At 40.2% G+C, this 25,201-nt stretch overlaps 1 protein-coding gene across 1 annotated transcript in view; it reads right to left on the minus strand.

Annotated features, from left to right (window-relative positions):
• LOC115224552 (serine-rich adhesin for platelets-like) overlaps positions 1 to 25,201 on the minus strand; it is a 77,163-nt gene that overhangs the window by 2,052 nt on the left and 49,910 nt on the right. Inside the window, exons 6-14 of the mRNA XM_036513268.1 lie at positions 22,855 to 23,159; positions 19,842 to 19,958; positions 18,453 to 18,506; positions 13,136 to 13,868; positions 11,560 to 11,714; positions 9,920 to 10,083; positions 5,572 to 5,804; positions 4,448 to 4,648; positions 1,268 to 1,382 (exon numbers count right to left, since the gene is read on the minus strand). Coding sequence (XP_036369161.1) covers positions 1,268 to 1,382; positions 4,448 to 4,648; positions 5,572 to 5,804; positions 9,920 to 10,083; positions 11,560 to 11,714; positions 13,136 to 13,868; positions 18,453 to 18,506; positions 19,842 to 19,958; positions 22,855 to 23,159 — 2,077 coding nt within the window. The remainder of the gene's footprint in view (positions 1 to 1,267; positions 1,383 to 4,447; positions 4,649 to 5,571; positions 5,805 to 9,919; positions 10,084 to 11,559; positions 11,715 to 13,135; positions 13,869 to 18,452; positions 18,507 to 19,841; positions 19,959 to 22,854; positions 23,160 to 25,201) is intronic.

Below are 25,201 nucleotides of genomic sequence, written 5' to 3' on the forward strand. Positions count from 1 at the left end.
GTCGGGGAACGTAAACAACCAGCATCGGTTGTCAAGCAATGCTAGGGGGACAAACACAGACATACAAACACATACACACACATACACATATATACGACAGGCTTCTTTCAGTTTCCGTCTACCAAATCCACTCACAAGGCATTGGTCGGCCCGGGGCTATAGCAGAAGACACTTGCCCAAGGTGCCACGCAGTGGGACTGAACCCGGAACCATGTGGTTGGTTAGCAAGCTACTTACCACACAGCCACTATAATTTGGGAAAACAAATTTCCAAATCAATCAGATGTAACCCTACAGCATTATATGCATCCATATATTGTACTTTGGGGTCTTATTTATCGTATATTTATATATTTATCTATAAATATTCTAAGTATCTGATAAAATACCAGCTCTACCTGCGACGATTTCATCTCAATCGAAGGAGAGGAGCTTTCTCCATCCGGGTTGCGGATCCGTGGAACAAGCTGCCAACGACCGCTTTGTTCAAAGCCTCCCGGACCTCAAGTGGCCTGAACTCTTTACATGAACACCACCCTGTACTTAACTCCATGTCCCCCTACATGGCCTTGCTATTTGCTTTTGAGCCAAATTAACTAACTAACTAACTAACTAACTAACTAACTAAAAGTCAATGTTCAATTTTTGGGGATTAATCGATATGCGGGTATTCTATTTCAGATAATACAAAAATAACTTAATGAGTATATCTTACAGTAAACTCTTGGTATCATTTTGCACATCATGAAATAATACTTAAAGGATATAACCAAAATTTCCAGCTGGGTGTATAATGTCCTTCATTAATTATATCATACTTTAGTTAATATATATATTTATATGAGTGCGTCTTTGTTTGTTCCCCACCATTGCTTGACAACCAATGTTGGTGCATTTACATCCCCATAACTTAGCAGCTCAGCAAAAGAGTCTGATAGAATGTGAACTAGGCTTACAAAGAATAAGTTCTGGGGTTGATTTATTTGACTACAAAATCTTTAAAGGCAGTGCTCCAGCATGGCTGCAGTCAAATGACTGGAGCAAGTAAAAGAATAAAAGAGTGTGTGTGTGTGTGTGTGTGTGTGTGTGTGTGTGTGTGTGTGTGTGTGTGTGTGTGTGTGTGTGTGTGTGTGTGTGTGTGTGTGTGTGTGTGTGTGTGTCTCCAACCACTGCTTAACAACTGGTGATGTTTTGTATACAACCTTGTAACTTTCAGAAAAAGTTAAAAAAAAATTAATAAAATACAAATAAGTAAATGATGACTCACGTCAGGTTCTTCCTTTTGTATTTCATGTAAAGACACACACTAACAACAATAAATACAAAGACTACTAGTAGACTGAGTAATACTGCAATAGTTACTGTAGTATTTGAATTGTCCTCTGGAAAGAGAGAAAGAGAAAGAAAAAAAACTTTTTGTGACAACAATTTATAATAAAGAAAGCTGCTTGTTAGTTTGGAGTAGGTAACTTTTACTAAAAGAAAGTAATTATTAAAGTCTACAGTGTCCAGAAAATTCTTATAAATTCCAATTTTAATCTACTTTGCTAAAAATTTAAAGTTTTTTATCATTAATATTATTGAAGATTTCACAATTTAATCAAATCACAAAACTGATTTTTATTGATCTAACATTGTCATCTTACACTATGAGGCAATTATTTAATACTTCTGTTTATACTTCTTTTGGAAATATAAAGGTTACCAAAATATTTGCAATTCTATTGTCTACAAACATATAAGTAAAACTATTTCTCCAAATTATAAGTTTAATTCAGCATCAGTGAAATTATGTTGATTCCAGTATTGCTTCGTATTCGTTGCGTGTTGTTGAATATTATACACGGAGAACTATTTATGTGGCTAAGTCAATACAATACCTGATTTCCTCGTAGATTCTAACACTGTCTTTGAGTGCTTGGTATTGTTCTAAATTCACTTACTGACCGAGTACTATTAGACAAATAAAGGGGTCAAAGGAAAATCAAACATATAAGGAATATTACACAGATTGGGGGGTCAGATGTGTAAAAACCAGCCAGGGAGCAGTCTTCCAGCAAGTCTCATAAAAGAACATTTCCATTTGTTCATCTATATTACCCAATATTTCAGGAAGTGGTTGAGGAGGAAGAGTCTTTGGATGGTCCTATCAGAAGTAACCACCGAAAAATGATCTGGTTGGATACCAGAGCAAGACCAATGAAAATTATGGACATTACCCTGGGGGTCAGATGTGTAAAAACCAGCCAGGGAGCAGTCTTCCAGCAAGTCTCATAAAAGAACATTTCCATTTGTTCATCTATATTACCCAATATTCCAGGAAGTGGTTGAGGAGGAAGAGTCTTTGGATGGTCCTATCAGAAGTAACCACCGAAAAATGATCTGGTTGGATACCAGAGCAAGACCAATGAAAATTATGGACATTACCCTGGGGGTCAGATGTGTAAAAACCAGCCAGGGAGCAGTCTTCCAGCAAGTCTCATAAAAGAACATTTCCATTTGTTCATCTATATTACCCAATATTCCAGGAAGTGGTTGAGGAGGAAGAGTCTTTGGATGGTCCTATCAGAAGTAACCACCGAAAAATGATCTGGTTGGATACCAGAGCAAGACCAATGAAAATTATGGACATTACCCAGTCATCTCACTCTTTATCTGCTCTGAAATGGTGTGATCATCATTTCAAATGGACAAAATAAGATCCATTCTCAAGGATAGATGTGGGAACTTGAAAGCACGATATGGTGATTGTGAGTGCACTGCCCTAACCACTAGGTCACGTGCCTTCATGTGTCTGTTTTAAACTGATCTAAATTATTCAGCTCCCCACTCAACCCTTTAGCATTTAAACCGGCCATATTAGGCCAAAAGTATTCTGCTTGTTTTATGTTCAGACTGGCCAGATCTGGTCTCTCACACCAACCCTACAATATCATCTTAAAAATTAACAGCTACCTAGGCGCAGGAGTGGCTGTGTGGTAAGTAGCTTGCTAACCAACCACATGGTTCCGGGTTCAGTCCCACTGCGTGGCATCTTGGGCAAATGTCTTCTGCTATAGCCCCGGGCCGACCAATGCCTTGTGAGTGGATTTGGTAGACGGAAACTGAAAGAAGCCTGTCGTATATATGTATATATATATATATGTGTGTATATGTGTTTGTGTGTCTGTCCCCCTAGCATTGCTTGACAACCGATGCTGGTGTGTTTACGTCCCCGCCACTTAGTGGTTCGGCAAAAGAGACCGATAGAATAAGTACTGGGCTTACAAAGAATAAGTCCCGGGGTCGATTTGCTCGACTAAAAGTGGTGCTCCAGCATGGCCGCAGTCAAATGACTGAAACAAGTAAAAGAGTTAAAGAGTTTACCTCATCAAAATCTCATAGCTACAAGATAATGCATGATTAGTTCAAAACAATGTGGATAAAAAAAAAGCATTAGTTTTGGCAGAATAATGTGAACACTAAAGGGTTAAACCAAATCCAGTGCTGCCCATCTCTACCATACATCATTTGAACTGATGGTTGTGAATAGGCCTGTTGGAATTGTCCCTATTTGTCCCTAAGTGCCAATCTCTTAGTGAATGCCTTTATCAAAATCTTTATGGTTGACAGAGTTATGGTTTTGGAGTTACCCATTCTGTCCTCCTTGATTAGGATCTTCCTTGGCTCATGTGACTTGGAGTGCTTCCGGTCTGCTGCCACTTGTAATAGTCGGTAACCAAAAGAGTAACGAATGAGCCAGGCTGGGGATGTAGTTTGTGACGTTGATGACCCAATCTTGGCATTTTACACATCACAAGGCCACCTGACATGTTTGTTGTCGTAATGTTTGCTGAAATTAAATTTCTGGAGAGAGAGAGGGGGAGTGAAGGGCGAGAGAGGTGGAGAGAACGAAGAAAGGACAAGAAGAAGAAAGAAAGGAAAAAGAAAGAAAAAGAAAGGAAGGAAGAAAAAGAAAATAGAGAAAGGAAAGAAAGAAAAGAAAAATAAAAAGGAAAAGAAAAAAGAGAAAGAGAAAGAAGAAAGAAAGAAGGAAAAGGAAAAAAAGAAAAAAAAGAAAAAGAGAAAGAGAGAAAGAAAAGAAAAAAAAGAAAAGAAGAAGAAGAAAGAGAAAGAAGAAAGAAAAATGAAGAAAGAATAAAAAAGAAAAAGGAAAAAGAAAATATAAAAGGAAAGATAGAGAAAATAAAAAAAAAAGAAAGAGAAAATAAAATAAAAAGAAAGAGAGAAAAGAAAAATAAAAAAGAAAGAAAGAAACGAAAGGAAGAAAGAAAGAAAAGGGAGATGAAAGAAAGATAAAAAAGAAAGAAAGAAAGGAAATAAAGAAAAAAAAAAGTAAAAGGAAAGAAAGAGGAAATAAAGGAAAGAAAAAATAAAAAGGAAAGGAAAAAGAAAAGAAAGGAAGAAAATGAAATAAAAAGAAAGAAATAAGAAATGTTTTCCTTACTTTTAGTTAAGGTACCAACAATGGTCGACTCACGATATACAGTGATACTTTTCTCATTAATCTGAAACACTGTGGAGTCAGGTGTAAAGAGGGATTTGTATCCCTTATAAAGCGTTTGCAGGTGAGATGCATTGTGACCATACAGGATGATGGTCACCAATGTGTGGCTTTTGTCCTTGGGGCTTGTGGTGACATTTGACACTAAAAAAACAATAATAATATAATAATAATAATAATAATGATAATAATAGTAATAATGATAATGATAATAAGTGCCCTGATGCAGTGCCAGGCAGTGGCTCTCATGGCTTCTGATCTTAACTGATTGGAAGTGTTATCATGTACATTGTTTTGTCTTGGTATAAAAGATGGGCTACAGCAAATATTCTGCTCAATACCACAGATTTGCTTGTCAGTTGTTTGACCTTGAGCAGTTGAGCATGTCCCTTAGTGGCTGACAATATGTGCATCTCTGATCATGAGCAGAAGTAGTGGGGGATTCTTTGGGGTTTGAATAATTCACCCCTGGAAACATGGGTGTTTCGTTCAATATCCTTAAACAATACTTATTCAGGGACCTTTTGAGCGGGATGGGTTACTCGACCAAAAGAAAATTCTAACTGGGTCCCACCTGCAAGGTCATGTGCTGTTTATCTTGATATGAGATCACCATGTCGCGCACATATGGTTGTGATGCATGTGCCTAGTGTACCCTTATCAGACGGGTAGTCATGATGAGTATACTAGGTTTCATATATTTAACCCTAGTGCCACTTTGATGGCATGCACTGCTCTCTCACTCAATAATAATAATAATAATAATAATAATAATAATAATAGACTTTTCTACTACAGGCACAAGGCCTGAAATTTGTGGAAGGAGGACTAGTCGATTACATTAACCCCCAATGTGTAACTAGTACTTATTTTATCGACCCTGAAAGGATGAAAAACAAAGTTGACCTTGGTGGAATTTGAACTCAGAACTCAAGGACAAGTGAAATCCTGTTAAGTATTTTGCCTGGCATGCTAATGATTCTGCCAGCTCACCACCTAAATAATAATAATAATAATAATAATATAATAATAATAATAATAATAATAATAATAATAATAATAATTACCTTCAATGAAGTCTTTTGAGATCATACAACAGCTTTTCTCACTAAGCTTACGTACAAATTCATAAGTTAACTGTAACTTAAAGTCTTCAGTTTTTTTGACATTCAGCATTACCATACTTAGTGGTATGTTCCTGGTTGAGGGACATAAATTTTCCAGTGTATTGTAAGAGGGCCCAGCTACTTGAAAGTGATTTTTTCCACAAAAATTTATAGTCCAGTCAGCTGATATTTCTCTGTAAAATAAGAAAACAATAACATTTTTTAAATTTTTATGCACCCTTTTCAAGCCCAGCCAGGCTCATGGGTCCAGTTTCCCGGTTTCTGTGGCGTGTGTGTTTCCCCCAGCTGGACGGGAAGCCAGTCCATCGCAGCATTACTCAAGAAACAGGAAGAGAGAGTTAGATAAAGTTGGGGCTAAAGAGTACAACAGGGGTCGCCACCACTCCCTGCCAGAGACTCGTGGAGCTTTAGGTGTTTTCGTTCAATAAACACACACAATGCCCGGTCTGGGAATCGAAACTGCGATTCTCTGACTGCGAGTACGCTGCCCTAACCACTGGGCCATTGCGCCTCCCCAAAAACATTAACATATAAGACAAAAAATAGAACTTGAAAAAAAAATCAGAAGTGGCAGGAGTGGCTGTGTGGTAAGTAGCTTGCTAACCAACCACATGGTTCCGGGTTCAGTCCCACTGCGTGGCATCTTGGGCAAGTGTCTTCTGCTATAGCCCCGGGCCGACCAATGCCTTGTGAGTGGATTTGGTAGACGGAAACTGAAAGAAGCCTGTCGTATATATGTATATATATATAAGTGTGTGTGTCTGTGTTTGTCCTCCTAGCATTGCTTGACAACCAATGCTGGTGTGTTTACGTCCCTGCATCCCCGTAGCTTAGCAGTGTGACCGAAAGACTGGAACTGATACATTTGACAAAGAAAAAAATTTAGGGTGTGTCGCAGCATAGCTGCACTTTAATGACTGCAACAAGTAAACGATAAAGTGTGTGTGTGTGCGTGTGAAGCACAAAGCAGCCCTCCAACTAGTTAGATCCTGTCTAACTTATGCCAGCATAGACATCAAATGTTATACCATTGTGATATACATATGCATGGCTGTGTGGTTAAGAAGCTTGCTTCTCAACAATGTGGTCTTGGGTTCAACCACGCAACTTAGGTGAGTTTTTTTTTTTTCCTTTACTGCATGGCTCCTTTGGCAAGTGTCTTCTGCTATAGCTTTGGGCCAACCAAAGCCTTGTGAGTAGGTTTCGTAGATAGAAACTGAAAGAAGCCCGTCGTGTATATATATATATACTCTTTTACTCTTTTACTTGTTTCAGTCATTTGACTGCGGCCATGCTGGAGCACCGCCTTTAGTCAAGCAAATCGACCCCAGGACTTATTCTTTTTAAGCCCAGTACTTATTCTATCAGTCTCTTTTGCCGAACCGCTAAGTTAAAGGGACGTAAACACACCAGCACCGGTTGTCAAGCGATGTTGGGGGTACAAACACAGACACAGAAACACATACACACACACACACATATATATATATACATATATATACGACAGACTTCTTTCAGTTTCCGTCTACCAAATCCACTCACAAGGCATTGGTCGGCCCGGGGCTATAGCAGAAGACACTTGCCCAAGATGCCACACAGTGGGACTGAACCCGGAACCATGTGGTTGGTTAGCAAGTTACTTACCACACAGCCACTCCTGATATATATATAATATATATATATATATATATATATATATATAATATATTTTCGTAATGAGATAAAAAACCAAGGCTGTGTAGATCTTAGAACATTTATAGATATCTATCTATCTATATATGTTCTAAAATCTACACAGACTTGATCTTTTATTTCATTACAAAAAAAAATTTTATATACACATGCTGACATATGACCAACATTGGAACCCTTATTCGCATAATCCCTGAACCTGAAACTTGACTATGGCCTGTCTTTGGCACTTTCAGCACTACCTGACACCTTTGGGTCTCAATGACACTATTACCTCTCATAAACTCCGATATATATATATATATATATAATATATATATATTATATATATATATATATATGTATATATATTCTCTTTACTCTTTTACTTGATTCAGTCATTTAACTGTGGCCATGCTGGAGCACTGCCTTTAGTCGAGCAAATCGACCCCAGGATTTATTCTTTGTAAGCCTAGTACTTATTCTGTCGGTCTCTTTTGCCAAACCGCTATGTTATGGGGTCATAAACACACCAGCATCGGTTGTCAAGTGATGTTGAGGTGACAAACACAGACACACAAACATATACACACATACTTACATATATATATATATATACACATATATACAACAGGCTTCTTTCAGTTTCTGTCTATCACATCCACTTACAAGGATTTGGTCGGCCTGAGGCTATAGTAGAAGACACTTGCCCAAGTTGTCATGCACTGGGACTGAACCCGGAACCATGTGGTTGGTAAGCAAGCTACTTACCACACAGCTACTCCTACGCCTATATATATATATATATATATATATATATATATATATATATATATACCTTATCTTTTCTACAATAACCAGTTTGTAACACACAAAAAGCACCAATTACACTCTTGGGGTGGTTGGCATTAGGAAGGGCATCCAGCTGTAGAAACCATGCCAAATCAGACTGGAATCTAGTGCAGTTCTTCAGCTTACAAGTTCCAGTCAAAACTGTCTAACCCATGCCACCATGAAAAGCAGACATTAAATGAGCATCACACACACACACAAACACATTCATTTCGCGACTGTTTTACCATACAAGCAAGAGTTAAATGAATATGTTATTTGAGACGCTTTTTTTTTTGTTTTTTTTTTATCCAGATGCTCTTCCTGATACTAACCTTTAACTGTTTTACAAGTAAGAGATTTCTTATTCAACACTGCTTTCAAAGGCATGAAGGAAGGAGCCAAATTATCGACCAAAAAGAAACAAAGTTCCAGGAACACTGCTCAAATGATATAATCTTTTGTGTGAGTGATTGCAAATGTAAACAAAGACACAGAAGCACACATGTGCATGCATAAGCGTACACACACACACACACACACACACATACACACACACACACACACACACAAATACAGAATAGGATTTTTGTTTTTAGTTTCTATCAAAATCACCTCACAAGGCTTTGGCCAGTCTGGATCTATAACAGGGACCGGGAAACCACGTTCCCTACCATTCCTGCATCTCACAATCATGCCTTAGAAGACAGTTGTCGCGAGGTGATGTGCAGTAGGACCAAACCCGAAGCGGTGTGTTTGCAAAGCAGATGTCTTAATCACATGGTTGTGCATGTAGTTATGTGTGTGTGTGTGTGTGTGTGTGTGTGTGTGGTTATGCGTATGGTGGTTGTCTACTCCTTATGCAGAGTTCGAGCATCTCGTGTACCTATACCCGAGAACCATCATGGCTTCTGATGTGGCTTTTTAAACCAGACAATGATTTGAAAAGACACCCACATAGATTGCATATCTGATGTGGACCACCAAGAGCTGCAGATACGTTCTGATCTTTGTGGATCTTAAAATGTCTTTTGAGGCCTCGGTTCTGTGCTGGTGGCATGTAAAAAGCACCATCCAATCATGGCTGTTGCCAGCCTCGTCTGGCATCTGTGCCGGTGGCACGTAAAAAGCACCCACTACACTCACAGAGTGGTTGGCTTTAGGAAGGGCATCTTCCGTCCAACCGTCCAACCCGTGCTAGCATGGAAGGCGGACGCTAAACGATGATGATGATGATATATATATTTGTTTTGCTAAATTACCTATTAATGGATGGCAAATAATATTATTTGTTAAAGAAATTCAAAACCGTGGTATAACTGTTAAATAGCAAGGGAAAAGTTTTTATTTTTCATTTACTTCGAAATTTGCTATTAAATTGTGGTTTTGGCCATGTTGGCTGCTATTTCTAGCATGTAAAAATTACCTGTTAAAGGGTAATTTTCTATTTTGAAATATGAATATGTTGTCTATTGACTATTTATACATGCTAGGCCACTGGTGGTGATATTTATAACGAATATTCGCCACCCTATAGATGTATCTTATATACATATATATATATATACACACACACACACACACACACACAGAGGTGCAGGCATGGCTGTGTGGTAAGAAGCTTGCTTCTCAATTACTTGGTTATGGGTTCAGTCCCACTGCATGGCACCTTGGGCAAAGTGTCTTCTATAGCCTTGGGTGAACCAGAGTCTTGTGAGTGGATTGACCTAGGGTTAAACAACAAGTGCCACGCCCATGAGTAAATCAATTAGAGAGACATACATACTTTGTTGTTATGAAGACAGGTGGGTGCATCGAACACTCGCTATGCATAAGGTCCTTTGCCTTCTTTGTCACAGGAACATTTGAGATCAAATAGGAAACACAATCAACTAATTGGTTACTGTCAGCATGATGCAGCTCCAATATACCCGACCTTGTGTGCAAGCGCTGATAAATAAAATGAAATAAAATAAAATAGGTAAAATAAATAAAATTAAATTAAAATAGATTAATCTAAATAAAATACAATAAAATTAAAATAGATAGATAGATAAATAAATATAATAAAATATGAACAAGGATTTAAGTCAAAGAAATCAACCCCAGGAGATTCTTTTTAAGCTTAGTACTTCTTCGATCTGTCTCTTTGACTGAACCACAAAGTCACAGAAACATAAACACACCAGCATCGGTTGTCAAGTGAAGGCAGGAGGACAAACACAGACATATACACATAAGTATACACACACACACATATATATATATACATACATACATACACAACTTCTTTCGCTTTCCATCAACCAAATCCACTCATAAGGCTTTGATCAACCTGAGGCTATAGTAGAAGACACTTGCGTAAGGAGCCACGCAGCGGGACTGAACCATTGGCAAATTAATCTGAATGCAAAAGGTTAATTAAAACAGTAGTTTACAACGGGGGTTCATAACGAACCTTAGGGATCTCTATAAGACTTTGTCAGAGTTTATGTGTACAAAATTTATTATATTCCGACATTAAGAGACCTATTGAGTCAAGTACATCAATATCAAAATAAATATCAAATGGAAATTGTAGTTACGATACCTGTGCCAGCGGCACGTAAAAAGCACCATCCGAATGTGGCCGATGCCAGCGCTGCCTTGACTGGCTTCTGTGCCAGTGGCACATGACCTGCTGTGCTTGAGGAGATCAATTGATTCAAGTACATCAACATCGAAATAAATATCAAATGGAAATAGTAGTTGTGATACCTGTGCTAGTGGCACAGAAAAAGCACCATCTGAACGTGGCCGATGCCAGCGCTGCCTTGACTGGCTTCTGTGCCAGTGGCACATGACCTGCTGTGCTTGAGGAGATCAATTGATTCAAGTACATCAACATCGAAATAAATATCAAATGGAAATAGTAGTTGTGATACCTGTGCTGGTGGCACAGAAAAAGCACCATCTGAACGTGGCCGATGCCAGCGCTGCCTTGACTGGCTTCTGTGCCGGTGGCACGTAAAAAGCACCAACCGATCATGGCCGCTACCAGCCTCCCCTGGCATCTGTGCCGGTGGCACTTAAAAAGACCCACTACACTCACAGAGTGGTTGGCGTTAGGAAGGGCATCCAGCTGTAGAAACACTGCCAGATCAGACTGAAGCCTGGTGCAGCCTTCTGGCTTCCCAGACCCCGGTCGAACCGTCCAACCCATGCTAGCACGGAAAACGGACATTAAACGATGATGATGATGATTAAATTATCTTTATGACTTCTTTAAGCAATTCCTATTTTTTTAATTCTAAAAATTATAACGGGATTTTTAAAACATCAAATGGTCGTGACAGGGACCAGTTACATAAAATCGGAATCAAAGAGATCCATAGATAAAAAATATTAGGAAGCACTGAAGTGAAGAATTAGTTGTGGTTAACAAACCTCGAGAAACTCATTGTATTCATTCTTTTCCTTGTCAATAATTATAAGGCTTTGGTTTTGTGTTATCAAATTATTAATGGTGATTGAAGAGTTGAACTTGCGGTTAATAGATGACCAAACAAGACTGTATTTGCTTGAAGAACTTGAATTTTTGTCTGCAGGAAGAGAGAGAAAAAGTTTATTTATAAGTATTGTGGAAGGGTTCCAACCATGCCCCAAGTGACTAAAAGTGGACTGACACATTGCTGCAAATTAAAGAAAGGCGCAGGAGCGGCTGTGTGGTAAGTAGCTTGCTAACCAACCACATGGTTCCGGGTTCACTCCCACTGTGTGGCATCTTGGGCAAGTGTCTTCTGCTATAGCCCCGGGCCGACCAATGCCCTGTGAGTGGATTTGGTAGACGGAAACTGAAAGAAGCCTGTCGTATATATGTATATATATATATATGTATGTGTGTGTGTGTGTGTGTGTTTGCGTGTGTGTTTGTCCCCCTAGCATTGCTTGACAACCGATGCTAGTGCGTTTATGTCCCTGTTACTTAGCGGTTCGGCAAAAGAGACCGATAGAATAAGTACTGGGCTTACAAAAGAATAAGTCCTGGGGTCGAGTTGCTCGATTAAAAGACGGTGAAAAATTCAAATTAAATGAATTAACCCTGGACATGTTCAAATGTCTAATTTTTGTTCAAGGGCTAACTGCAAGCAAAGATGCAGATATATGTTCCAAAATATTAACAAAATTAGAACAGGACCAAAAATTAACTCTACAGGCAGTAGCAGAAGAATGCCAGAGGATTATAAATCTAAAACATGATACAGATAAAATTGAAGAAAAAGATTCCTCTCATATTCATGCATGTCAACCAGTAATGGATGTGAAAAAAGTGGAAAAAATGTCAAGACCAAATCCATGTTATGGGTGTGGTAATCTACATTTTAAAAGTAATTGTCTGTTTAAAAATATAAAATGCTTCAAGTGTGCTAAGATAGATCACAAAAAAATTACACTGTAAAACAAAACCAAAAAAGCAATTAAACAGAAAAAAAATCGTGTAAGCAGGTTATTAGTAACAAGAAATACAAACGAGCCTCAAAGGAAATTTGTATTTGTAAAAATTAAAAACACGAAAGTAAAGTTACAATTGGATATGGGCAGTGATATCTTGATAATTAACAGAGGCACATGGAAAAACATGGGAGACCTCGATAGGTAGATAGAAAGAAGCCTGTTGTACATATTTGTGTGTGTGTGTGTGTCTATGCCCCATTAGTGCTTGACAACCAGTGTTGGTGTGTTTATGTTCCCATTACCGAGCGGTTCAGCAAAAGAAACCCTTAAAATAAGAGCCAGGCTTTAAAAAATTCTTCAGAGTAATGCCCCAGCATGGCCACAGTGTAATGACTGAAACAAGTGAAAGATTCGGTTGGTTGCTGCTGGGATCCAACCAGAAAGTTGCTTCTGATAAGGAGGAGCCCGGGGGCTCTACCCACATGATCCCACCCTGGAATAGTGGGCTGAGAAGATGGATGGATGGATGTGACACAAAACAATGATTACATAAGAAAATCAAACTTACTTTTCAGTTCTACCCAGGGAGACTTCCCTTCATTGTGAGACAGACTTATCTCATTGATCTTTAAAACATCACGTTGAACAGTACCCGGTGTTTTGGTTGTAGCTTGTGTAGACGATGGTGGTGAGGAGGGGGTGGAGGGGTAGTGAGGAGTTTCGGCTGTGGCAGAATTTGTAGGGCTAATTTCAGGTGATGTTACATCCGTAAAATCTGATGTTGTCGTTTCCATGGAATCGGTTGAGTTGTCATACGAGGTCGTTGTTTCTTCTGAATCGGTTGTGTCATATGATGTTGAGGTCACATAAGTGACAGTGGATCCATTCGAGGTGGTGGTGTTTTGAATTGATGGTGTTGTGGTATTATTGAATGCTACTGTTGTATTGGGAACAGACGTAGAGGTAGTGCCATCGGGTGTTGTTGTTATTACGGAGGAATTAGATGTAGAGCTCATAGTTGTATTCACCTCCTCTAAAGAACTGTTTGCGGAGCTTGTGGAAGGAAACGCTTCTGTTGTCATGGTAGCGTCTAATGATGTTGATGATGATGATGATGGAGCAGTGCTGCTTCCTGGAGATGATGTAGAAGTTGGAGGAAGCTTTGTATTTGGAAGACTTGTATTTCCTGGCACCTGGGAGTCGTAACACAACGAGGAACAATTTTTCAATTCTGAGGCAGCAAAGAATTTTGAGAGCAAATTGCAACGACAGAATTTTACCATGCTGGTACTGTTAGAGTTCTGAAATATTACAAGACAAGGAATTAGGACGACCGCATCTACAGAGACAACGACAACAAGACTGACAGATTTGCTACAAGAGAGATAAAATAGAGTACGCGCACGCATGCACGCATGCAGACGTACACACGTGTGCAAACAACACACACACACACACATGCACGTATTTACATACACTCACAGCACCAACCACTCTTGCAAAAACATACCCACCATGCATTCACACACACACACACACACACATGCACGCACGTACATATACGTGTGCAACACACATGCACACATATGCATAGACATACACACACACACGTGTGCAAACAACACACACACACGCAAATATACATACACTCACAATGCTTTCCACTCTTGCAAAAACACACACACACACACACATGCATGTATTTACATACTCACAGCACCATCCACTCTTGCAAAAACATACCCACCATGCATTCACACACACACATGCACGCACGTACATATACGTGTGCAACACACATGCACACATATGCGTGGACATACACACACACACACACACACACAAGTGTGTAAACAAAACACACAAGTGTGCAAACAACACACACACACAAATATACATACACTCACAACGCCATCGACTCTTGCAAAACCATACCCATCTACACACGCATTCACACATACACAAACACACACACACACATGCAAATAATACAGGCACTCAAACACTCACACAGATACATTCATTTTTTTTTACATGTTATAGTCATTGGACTGTGGCCTTGCTGGGGCACCCCTTTGTGTGTGTGTGTGTGTATGTTTGTGTGTCCGTGTTTGTCCTCCCAACATCGCTTAACAACCAATGATGGCATGTTTACATCCCCGTAACTTAGCGGTTCGGCAAAAGAGACTGATAGAATAAGTACCAGGCTTACAAAAAATAAGTCCTGGGGTCGATTTGCTCAACTAAAAGCGGTGCTCCAGCATGGCCACAGTCAAACGACTGAAACAAGTAAAAGAGCAAAAGAGATACAACAGGCTTCTTTCAGGTTCCATCAACTAAATCCACTCATGGCTTTGGTCAGTGCGAGGCTACGCAATAAGACATGTAAGGCCAAGGTGCTTTGGGTGGAATTGAACCTAGAACCTTGTGGTAGCGAAGCAAACTTCTTACCACATAGCTATACTCTCACTTTTACTTGTTTCAGTCATTTGACTGCGGCCATGCTGGAGCACCGCCTTTAGTCGAGCAACTCGACCCTGGGACTTATTCTTTTGTAAGCCCAGTCCTTATTCTATCGGTCTCTTTTGCCGAACCGCTAAGTAACGGGGACATAAACACACCAGCATCGGTTGTCAAGCAATGCTATGGGGACAAACACAGACACACAAACACACACACGCATATATATATATATACATATATACGACGGGCTTCTTTCAGTTTCCGTCTACCAAATCCACTCACAAGGCTTTGGTCGGCCTGAGGCTATAGTAGAAGACACTTGCCCAAGGTGTCACACAGTAGGACTGAAGCCGGAACCATGTGGTTGGTAAACAAGCTACTTACCACACAGCCATGTATTTTAGTTTATTGTTAAATAAAAGTGCCCCTAACACAAGGCTAGGAAAAGACTGAGGCACACACACAACGGACATGGAGTTTAGTGTCTCCAACACGATGTTTAAAACGGATTGCTTTCCACACACACAAACACAATTCTATAGCAAAGTGGGTTTCAGTCAGTACATTGGTTTGGTTCTGCAGGTGCAGAGTACCAAAGGTGCGACCCTTGAGTTCTTGCAAGTACCCCAGCCCATATATTTAAAAAAAACAAAAGAAGAAAAGAAAGAACTAACCATCCTCAAGTTTGGAGTGAATGCACCAGCAGTAAGGGCAAGGTTGTCTGGTTATATATGCTGCAAATTCCTCTCAGAGACCCTGCACACACACACAAGCCTTCGCACACATCCTGCAAAATTCCTCTCAGAGGCCCGGCACACACACACACAAGCCTTCGCACACATCCTGCAAAATTCCTCTCAGAGGCCCGGCACACACACACACACACACACAAGCCTTCGCACACATCCTGCAAAATTCTTCTCAGAGGCCCGGCACACACACACACAAGCCTTCGCACACATCCTGCAAAATTCTTCTCAGAGGCCCGGCACACACACACACAAGCCTTCGCACACATCCTGCAAAATTCCTCTCAGAGGCCCGGCACACACACACACAAGCCTTCGCACACATCCTGCAAAATTCCTCTCAGAGGCCCGGCACACACACACACAAGCCTTCGCACACATCCTGCAAAATTCTCTCAGAGGCCCGGCACACACACACACAACAAGCCTTCGCACACATCCTGCAAAATTCCTCTCAGAGGCCCGGCACACACACACACAAGCCTTCGCACACATCCTGCAAAATTCCTCTCAGAGGCCCGGCACACACACACACAAGCCTTCGCACACATCCTGCAAAATTCCTCTCAGAGACCCTGCACACACACACAAGCCTTCGCACACATCCTGCAAAATTCCTCTCAGAGGCCCGGCACACACACACACAACCTTCGCACACATCCTGCAAAATTCTTCTCAGAGGCCCGGCACACACACACACAAGCCTTCGCACACATCCTGCAAAATTCTTCTCAGAGGCCCGGCACACACACACACAAGCCTTCGCACACATCCTGCAAAATTCTTCTCAGAGGCCCGGCACACACACACACAAGCCTTCGCACACATCCTGCAAAATTCCTCTCAGAGGCCCGGCACACACACACACAAGCCTTCGCACACATCCTGCAAAATTCTTCTCAGAGGCCCGGCACACACACACACAAGCCTTCGCACACATCCTGCAAAATTCTTCTCAGAGGCCCGGCACACACACACACACAAGCCTTCGCACACATCCTGCAAAATTCTTCTCAGAGGCCCGGCACACACACACACAAGCCTTCGCACACATCCTGCAAAATTCTTCTCAGAGGCCCGGCACACACACACACAAGCCTTCGCACACATCCGCAAAATTCCTCTCAGAGGCCCGGCACACACACACACAAGCCTTCGCCACACATCCTGCAAAATTTTCTCAGAGGCCCGGCACACACACACACACAAGCCTTCGCACCATCCTGCAAAATTCTTCTCAGAGGCCCGGCAACACACACACACACAAGCCTTCGCACACATCCTGCAAAATTCCTCTCAGAGGCCCGGCACACACACACACACAAGCCTTCGCACACATCCTGCAAAATTCTTCTCAGAGGCCCGGCCACACACACACACACACACAAGCCTTCGCACACATCCTGCAAAATTCTTCTCAGAAGCCGGCACACACACACACAGCCTTCGCACACATCCTGCAGAATTCTTCTCAGAAGCCCGGCACACACACACACAAGCCTTCGCACACATCCTGCAAAATTCTTCTCAGAGGCCCGGCACACACACACACAAGCCTTCGCACACATCCTGCAAAATTCTTCTCAGAGGCCCGGCACACACACACACAAGCCTTCACACACATCCTGCAAAATTCCTCTCAGAGGCCCGGCACACACACGCACTCACATACACATACACACACACAAACCTTCACACACATCTTGCAAAATGCTTCAGAGGCCCTGCACACACACACATACACACAAAAGCCTCCACACATTCTGTGCAATGGAATTTAGAGTGGGGTCTAAATATGAGTGCATTGGAGGGAAATCAAAAGTGACAAATGAAGGACTAGCTCAGAAGCTGGAGTACAAGAAACTTAATCTTGGGGTCATGGATTTGAGCCCCACATTAAGCGAAATACACTCTTATACTGAAAAATATCTGTCCTCCACTGCAAAAATGTTAAGGCCACATCCCCTGGTGAAGAGGATCGGCCAGCAAAAGCCTTGTGTTGGTACTCTTTTACTTGTTTCAGTCATTTGACTGCGGCCATGCTGGAGCACCGCCTTTAGTCGAGCAAATCGACCCCGGGACTTATTCTTTGTAAGCCCAGTACTTATTCTATCGGTCTCTTTTGCCGAACCGCTAAGTGACGGGGACGTAAACACACCAGCATCGGTTGTCAAACAAGGCTAGGGGGACAAACACACACACACACATACACATATATATATATATATATATACATATACATATATACAACAGGCTTCTTTCAGTTTCCGTCTACCAAATCCACTCACAAGGCATTGGTCGGCCCAGGGCTATAGCAGAAGACACTTGCCCAAGATGCCACGCAGTGGGACTGAACCCGGAACCATGTGGTTGGTTAGCAAGCTACTTACCACACAGCCACTCCTGCGCCTATGTACCATGTAAAAGCACTCATACTAGTACCATGTTAGAAGCACTCAGCATTCACTGTAAATTGGTTGGCATTAGGAAAGGCATCCAGCTGTAGAGACCAAGCCAGACCAGACTGGGACCTGGTACAGCTCTCCGGCTTGACAGCTCTGGTCAAGCCACCCAGCCCATGCCAGCCAGCATGGAAAATGCATGTTAAATGATGATGATGACAATGATGATAATGATATTGGTGATGATGATGATGGACAGGAAATAACGTACCAGTTCAAAATACGGTATAGCTTGTTCTTTGGGTGGATACAGATATGGGTATGTCTGAAAAAAGAAAAGAAAAATTTGACAAACAATCTATTCCATCTTGAGTCAAGTCTTTAACAAGTTTATGTAATTTTTCCTGGCCTTTTTTTTTTTCTTAGAGAAATTAATGGAATAAAAAAAAAAATAAAGCTCAACTTTTGTTGATTTCTCTGACTTTAACTTAATCTCAGCAAACATATTTAAAAGTATAGAAATTAAGATTAAAAAAAAAGAAAAACCTCTTAAAAACCAATGCTGAAGTGGGCGAAAATCAAACTACATGTGAAAATATGTACAAAGCAGGGTGACGGGGTGAGTGGATGGATGGATGGATTGTAGGGTAGGTAGGTAGAAAGATAGGTAGGTAGATAGATAGATAGATAGGTAGACAGAGAGGTAGATAGATAAATAGGTAGAGAGGTAGATAGATAAATAGGTAGAGAGGTAGATAGATAAATAGGTAGACAGATAGATAGGTAGATAGATAAGTAGGTAGATTAGACAGGTAGGTAGATAGATAGACAGGTAGATAGATAGGTAGGTAGGTAGATAGGTAGGTAGGTAGATAGGTAGGTAGGTAGATAGGTAGGTAGGTAGGTAGGTAAGTAGGTAGGTAGGTAGTTAGGTATGTAGGTAGATAGGTAGGTAGGTAGGTAGGTAGGTAGGTAGATAGACAAAGACAGACATAGACAGATAAACAGACATGTAGGCAGGTAGATAGAAAGATAGATAGAAAGATTTATAGGTAGATAGGTAGATACATACATACAGACATAGACAGAGAGAGAGATAGGTCAGTACATAGTGTGGGGTAGATGGAGGAGAGGGGAGAGAGGAGGGAGGGAGGAAGGAAGGAAAGAAGAGAGAAAGAAAGGAAGCAAGAAAAGAAAGTGTAGGAGGATAGTAGACGGTAGATAAAACAAGGAGACAGTGTCAGAAGAAGCAGATAAATATGTGAATAAATGAAAAAAAAAAAGGTATTGGAGTGGCAATGCATACCCTGCAGGAAAATTTTTTTGTCTTTTTATCTTTTTTTTTAAAGTATCACCATTACAGGTATTTAAACTCCGGCGAAATGAAGAAATCAATTCATAAATAAACGAAACCCTTGAATCCATCACCGTATACGCATGAATATCTATGTATGTATTTATGTATGTTTGAAGATAATCAAACCAAATTGTCACTGAATATTTCAGCCAAATTTGGTGAAAATCCATTCAGGCGTTTTCCAGTAATTTTGCAAACACACAGACAATACCCTGCTTTCACTTCTATGCACAGGGTAATAAATAGATAAAACAAAGGAAAAATATAAATCCAGGAAGTTCCACCACTCCTATGATAACTTACCCAGATTTTTGTCAGATTTTCTGAAGGTTTGTTGCCATTACCAAATGCCACTCCATCTAGAATAATTGGTCCCGAAGTATTAGAGACGAGATTCAAGAGAACTGCAACAGTTTGTTCCTGATATTTATAAACAAGATAGCAACATATTATAAACATTAAACACAAGTTCTTTAGTCAATCACTGCAAAATTACCAAAATTACAGGTATCTATGTGTGTATGTGTATATATACACAGTCATGTATATATATATATATATACACACACACAGTCGCCATGATAGATTATTAGCCACTACACACATTTTTTTCTCTCCTTGTTTTTTCTGTGTCCCTTTCTGAAGAAGAGTGTAGGCTCAAAACGTAAAAGACTTTTTCTATTCCTGAGCATTATACTAATACATCTGTTTGTTTTATTCACCACCTGTCTTCGTCTTTTGTTTTTTTCGTAAACTCTCCCTATATATATATATATATATATATATATATATATATATATTGATGGAAATGGTAAGACAACAAAAGAATGAAAGAGACCTCAATATTATGTAAATAGAGGAATTTATCTGTAAATGTAATATGTGACAATTATTCAGTAGCCATGATAAAATTCCAAGTTTCGGATGTCGGGATGGAAATCCACACTGCCATCTCTTCAGTTATCCAGCCATCAGAAAAAATGCTATGAAAATTTTCATAGCATTTTTTCCAATGGCTGGATAATTTGGAGTTTTACCATGGTTACTAAATAATTGTCACATATTACATATATATATACACGAGGAGTGTATGGAATGTTTCGAGCCTTGAAGGCTTGTACTTTCATCAGAAGTCTTGTACCATGTATTGCTTTTTTTTGAGGTTCAAGACTTTAAGACTTTTCATACACCCTTCATGTATATGTATATATATAGGTGCAGGAGTGGCTGTGTGGTAAGTAGCTTGCTTACCAACCACTAACAGAATGTAGTAAAAAAAAATGTAAAATTAGCTTCTTGAGTTTTGCCAACTCATAAGGTCCAGTTTCCCAGTTTCCAGGGCATATATATATTCCCCACCTGGATGGGACACTGGTCCATTGCAGGATTACTCATTTTGGCCAGCTGAGTGGACTGGAGCAATGTGGAACGAAGTGTTTTGCTCAAGAACATAATGCATCACCTGGTCCAGGAATTGAAACCACAACCATAGGGTCATAAGCCCAATGCCCTAACCACTAAGCCACATGTCTCCACTATAACAGAATGTAGTATAGATGCATATATTAGTTTCAAATTTTGGCACTAGGCTATCAATTTTAGGGGCGGGGCATTGACCTCAGTGTTTAACTGGTACTTATTTTATTGACCTCAGAAGAAGGAAAGACAAAGTTGACCTTGATGGAATTTGAACTCAGAATCATCGTCATCATCGTTTAATGTCCGCTTTCCATGCTGGCATGGGTTGGACGGTTTGCACCAGGCTCCAATCTGATCTGACAAAGTTTTTACAGCTGGATGCCCTTCCTAATGCCAACCACTCCGAGAGTGAAGCGGGTGCTTTTATGTGCTACCGGCACGAGGGCCAGTCAGGCAGTACTGGCATCAGCCATGCTCAAATGGCGCTTTTTATGTGCCACCTACACAGGAGCCAGTCTGGCGGCATTGGCAATTACCACGCTTGAATGGTGTTGTCTAATGTGCCACCAGCACAAGAGCCAGCCAGCGGCGCTGGCAACGACAGTGCTCAAATGGCGTTTTTAACATTCCACTGGCATGGGCGCCAATCAGGCAGTGCTGTCATTGGCCACGACAGCAGTCTTCACTTGCCACAAGAGGTCTTTGCAAGCGGAGTTTATTCTCTTTTACTCGTTTCAGTCATTTGGACTGTGGCCATGCTGGAGCACTGCTTTTAGTCAAGCAAATCGACCCCAGGACTTATTCTTTTTGTAAGCCCAGTACTTATTCTATCGGTCTCTTTTGCCGAACCGCTAAGTTACAGGGACGTAAACACACCAGCATCGGTTGTCAAGCGATGTTGGAGGGACAAACAGAGACACACAAATTTATACACACACACATACATACATATATATAATATATATATATATATATATATATATATATATATATACACACACATATACATATATATGAGAGGCTTCTTTCAGTTTCCGTCTACCAAATCCATTCACGAGGATTTGGTTGGCCCGAGGCTACAGTAGAAGACACTTGACCAAGGTTCCACGCAGTGGGACTGAACCCGGAACCATGTGGTTCGTAAGCAAGCTACTTACCACACAGCCGCTCCTACGCCTATATTGTCCAATGATTGAAGGGTAACTCTTAAATGGGCTGGTTATACAGCATAAAAGACAAATGAAATGCCTCGAAGCATTCTGCCTAGCACGCTAATGATTCTGCCAGCTTGCTGCCTTAGTTTATACTCTTTTACTCTCTCTTTTACTCTTTTATTTGTTTCAGTCATTTGACTGTGGCCATGCTGGAGCACCGCCTTTTTAATCGAGCAACTCGACCCTGGGACTTATTCTTTTCGTAAGCCCAGTACTTATTCTGTCGGTCTCTTTTGCCGAACCGCTAAGTGACGGGGACATAAACACACCAGCATCGATCGGTTGTCAAGCAATGCTAAGGGGACAAACACAGACACATACATACACACACGCATATATATATATATATATATATATATATATATATATATATACACATATATACGACAGGCTTCTTTCAGTTTCCGTCTACCAAATCCACTCACAAGGCTTTGGTCGGTCCGAGGCTATAGTAGAAGACACTTGCCCAAGGTGCCACGCAGTGGGAGTGAACCCAGAACTATGTGGTTGGTAAACAAGCTACTTACCACACAGCCACTCCTTTATGGATATAAATATTAAACATTATTTCTTCATAGCTACAAAGGTGTTTAATTGTCTTGAAACTTATAATCATATTTAATGAAATTTCAAGTGAATACCACAGGAAATTTATAAGAAATTAAGAAACAAAAATGCCAAACCTGCGTTGGGTTAACGGAGATGTTTAAACTGTAAGTTTCATTTTCATTAGTTGTGACTCCATCAAGTGAAATATTATGTGTTGAGTTTCCATCGAGGGTGACGCTAACCACGAGGGACTTCAACTTCCATTTTGGCAAGCCATTGCTGTGCAAGACTACAGCAAGCGTAGAGTCGTTGAGAAGTGACACTTGTTCAATGTGCACTGGAGACAGGGGACAATTGTTGACACTGCCTTCTGTAGATACGTTACTGGCCAATTGTATGGGAGCGACGTCTTCGTAACAGATGACAACATTAGTTTGAACTGGAAGAGATGTGAACACACGACTGATGAAAAAGATATATGGTTGGCACAAGGGTGCGGAATTGTTACAGAAATTAGCAACAGCACACAGGTATGGAAATATAACAGATATAGTAAGAAAACATACATGGAGAAATGCTTCAGCTGTTAGCAACAGCATTAGGACATGAACTTGTGACAGAAGTTAGCAACAAAATGCAGATGGAAATATAACAGATGTAGTAAAAGCACATACATGAGAAATGCTTCAGCTGTTAGCAACAGCATTAGGACATGAACTTGTGACAGAAGTTAGCAAACAATGCAGATATGGAAATATAACAGATGTAGTAAAAGCACATACATGGAGAAATGCTTCAGCTGTTAGCAACAGCATTAGGACATGAACTTGTGACAGAAGTTAGCAACAAAATGCAGATATGGAATATAACAGATTGTAGTAAAAGCACATACATGGAGAAATGCTTCAGCTGTTAGCAACAGCATTAGGACATGAACTTGTGACAGAAGTTAGCAACAAAATGCAGATATGGAAATATAACAGATGTAGTAAAAGCACATACATGGAGAAATGCTTCAGCTGTTAGCAACAGCATTAGGACATGAACTTGTGACAGAAGTTAGCAACAAAATGCAGATATGGAAATATAACAGATGTAGTAAAAGCACATACATGGAGAAATGCTTCAGCTGTTAGCAACAGCATTAGGACATGAACTTGTGACAGAAGTTAGCAACAAAATGCAGATATGGAATATAACAGATGTAGTAACAGCAATACATGGAGAAATGCTTCAGCTGTTAGCAACAGCATTAGGACATGAACTTGTGACAGAATTTAGCAACAAAATGCAGATATGGAAATATACAGATGTAGTAAAAGCACATACATGGAGAAATGCTCAGGGCTGGTGTAGCAACAGCATTAGGACATGAACTTGTGACAGAAGTTAGCAACAAAATGCAGATATGGAAATATAACAGATGTAGTAAAAGCACATACATGGAGAAATGCTTCAGCTGTTAGCAACAGCATTAGGACATGAACTTGTTATAGAAATTAATAATATAAGAATCTCATAGTCATCAGCAACAGTACAAGAACATGGAAATATCATAGGTGTTAGCAACAAATGGAAATATCAATTATTAAAATTGTTGCAGAAGTTAGCAACAACATTGTTAGCAACAGCACGTGGATACAGAAAGGTACAATGTATTAATAAAAGCACATGGCTACAGGGATGTCACGAACGTTAGCAGCAAGAAATGGTTATTAACCCATTAGCATTCAGATTACTCTGTCAAATGTAATGCTTATTAAGTCAGTTTGTTTAAAATAATAATAATAATGAAATTATTGTATACAGTGCTCAGGTGCACCACAACTTGTCAGAAAGTGCGTATAACGTATATGCAGTAATGTACAAATGTCTGGAAAGCGAACAATGTATGAGTCAGATACATGCTTGTGTGTGTATGGAGGGGAGAAAATCAGGTGTAGTGTTGGCGAATTTCAGAAAGCATGGACGTTTTGAAGGATACACTGCTCCAACAACTAACAACAACAACAACTAACTAATTAAACACACATTATCTCATAGCTTCAAGATTTCTATGATGTGATTGTTTATCTTAGAATGACTTTGGAAGGCAGGTGTGAGAGTCTGGGTCTGGACACTATGCACATAAAACAGGTAGAATTATTTTGGCTGGATATGTCCAGCTTAAATGCTACATGGTTAAAATGTAATTTACAGATTTTAGCAAAAAGATAAGAATATGAAAATATTGCAGAGAAAATATCACATATCTAAGAGTCAAAACTGCCAACTTTTACTCTCATTACTGCTGCAGTTTAGCACAAGGTCAGCCTTGATCCAATCAGGCTGACGATCAAAAGTGATCCAGCCCAATATTTTCTGAATCGGTGTATCTAGGATTACATCAACTAATTCATTAGAGAGATATTTGGTTGCTATTTTTAGCAAGTCAAGAACCATGTGGAGACTCTCTTCTTTAATCAGTCGTCATTACTCTTT

This window comes from Octopus sinensis, linkage group LG25 (assembly GCF_006345805.1).
Source record: "Octopus sinensis linkage group LG25, ASM634580v1, whole genome shotgun sequence".
Lineage (NCBI taxonomy): Eukaryota > Metazoa > Mollusca > Cephalopoda > Octopoda > Octopodidae > Octopus > Octopus sinensis.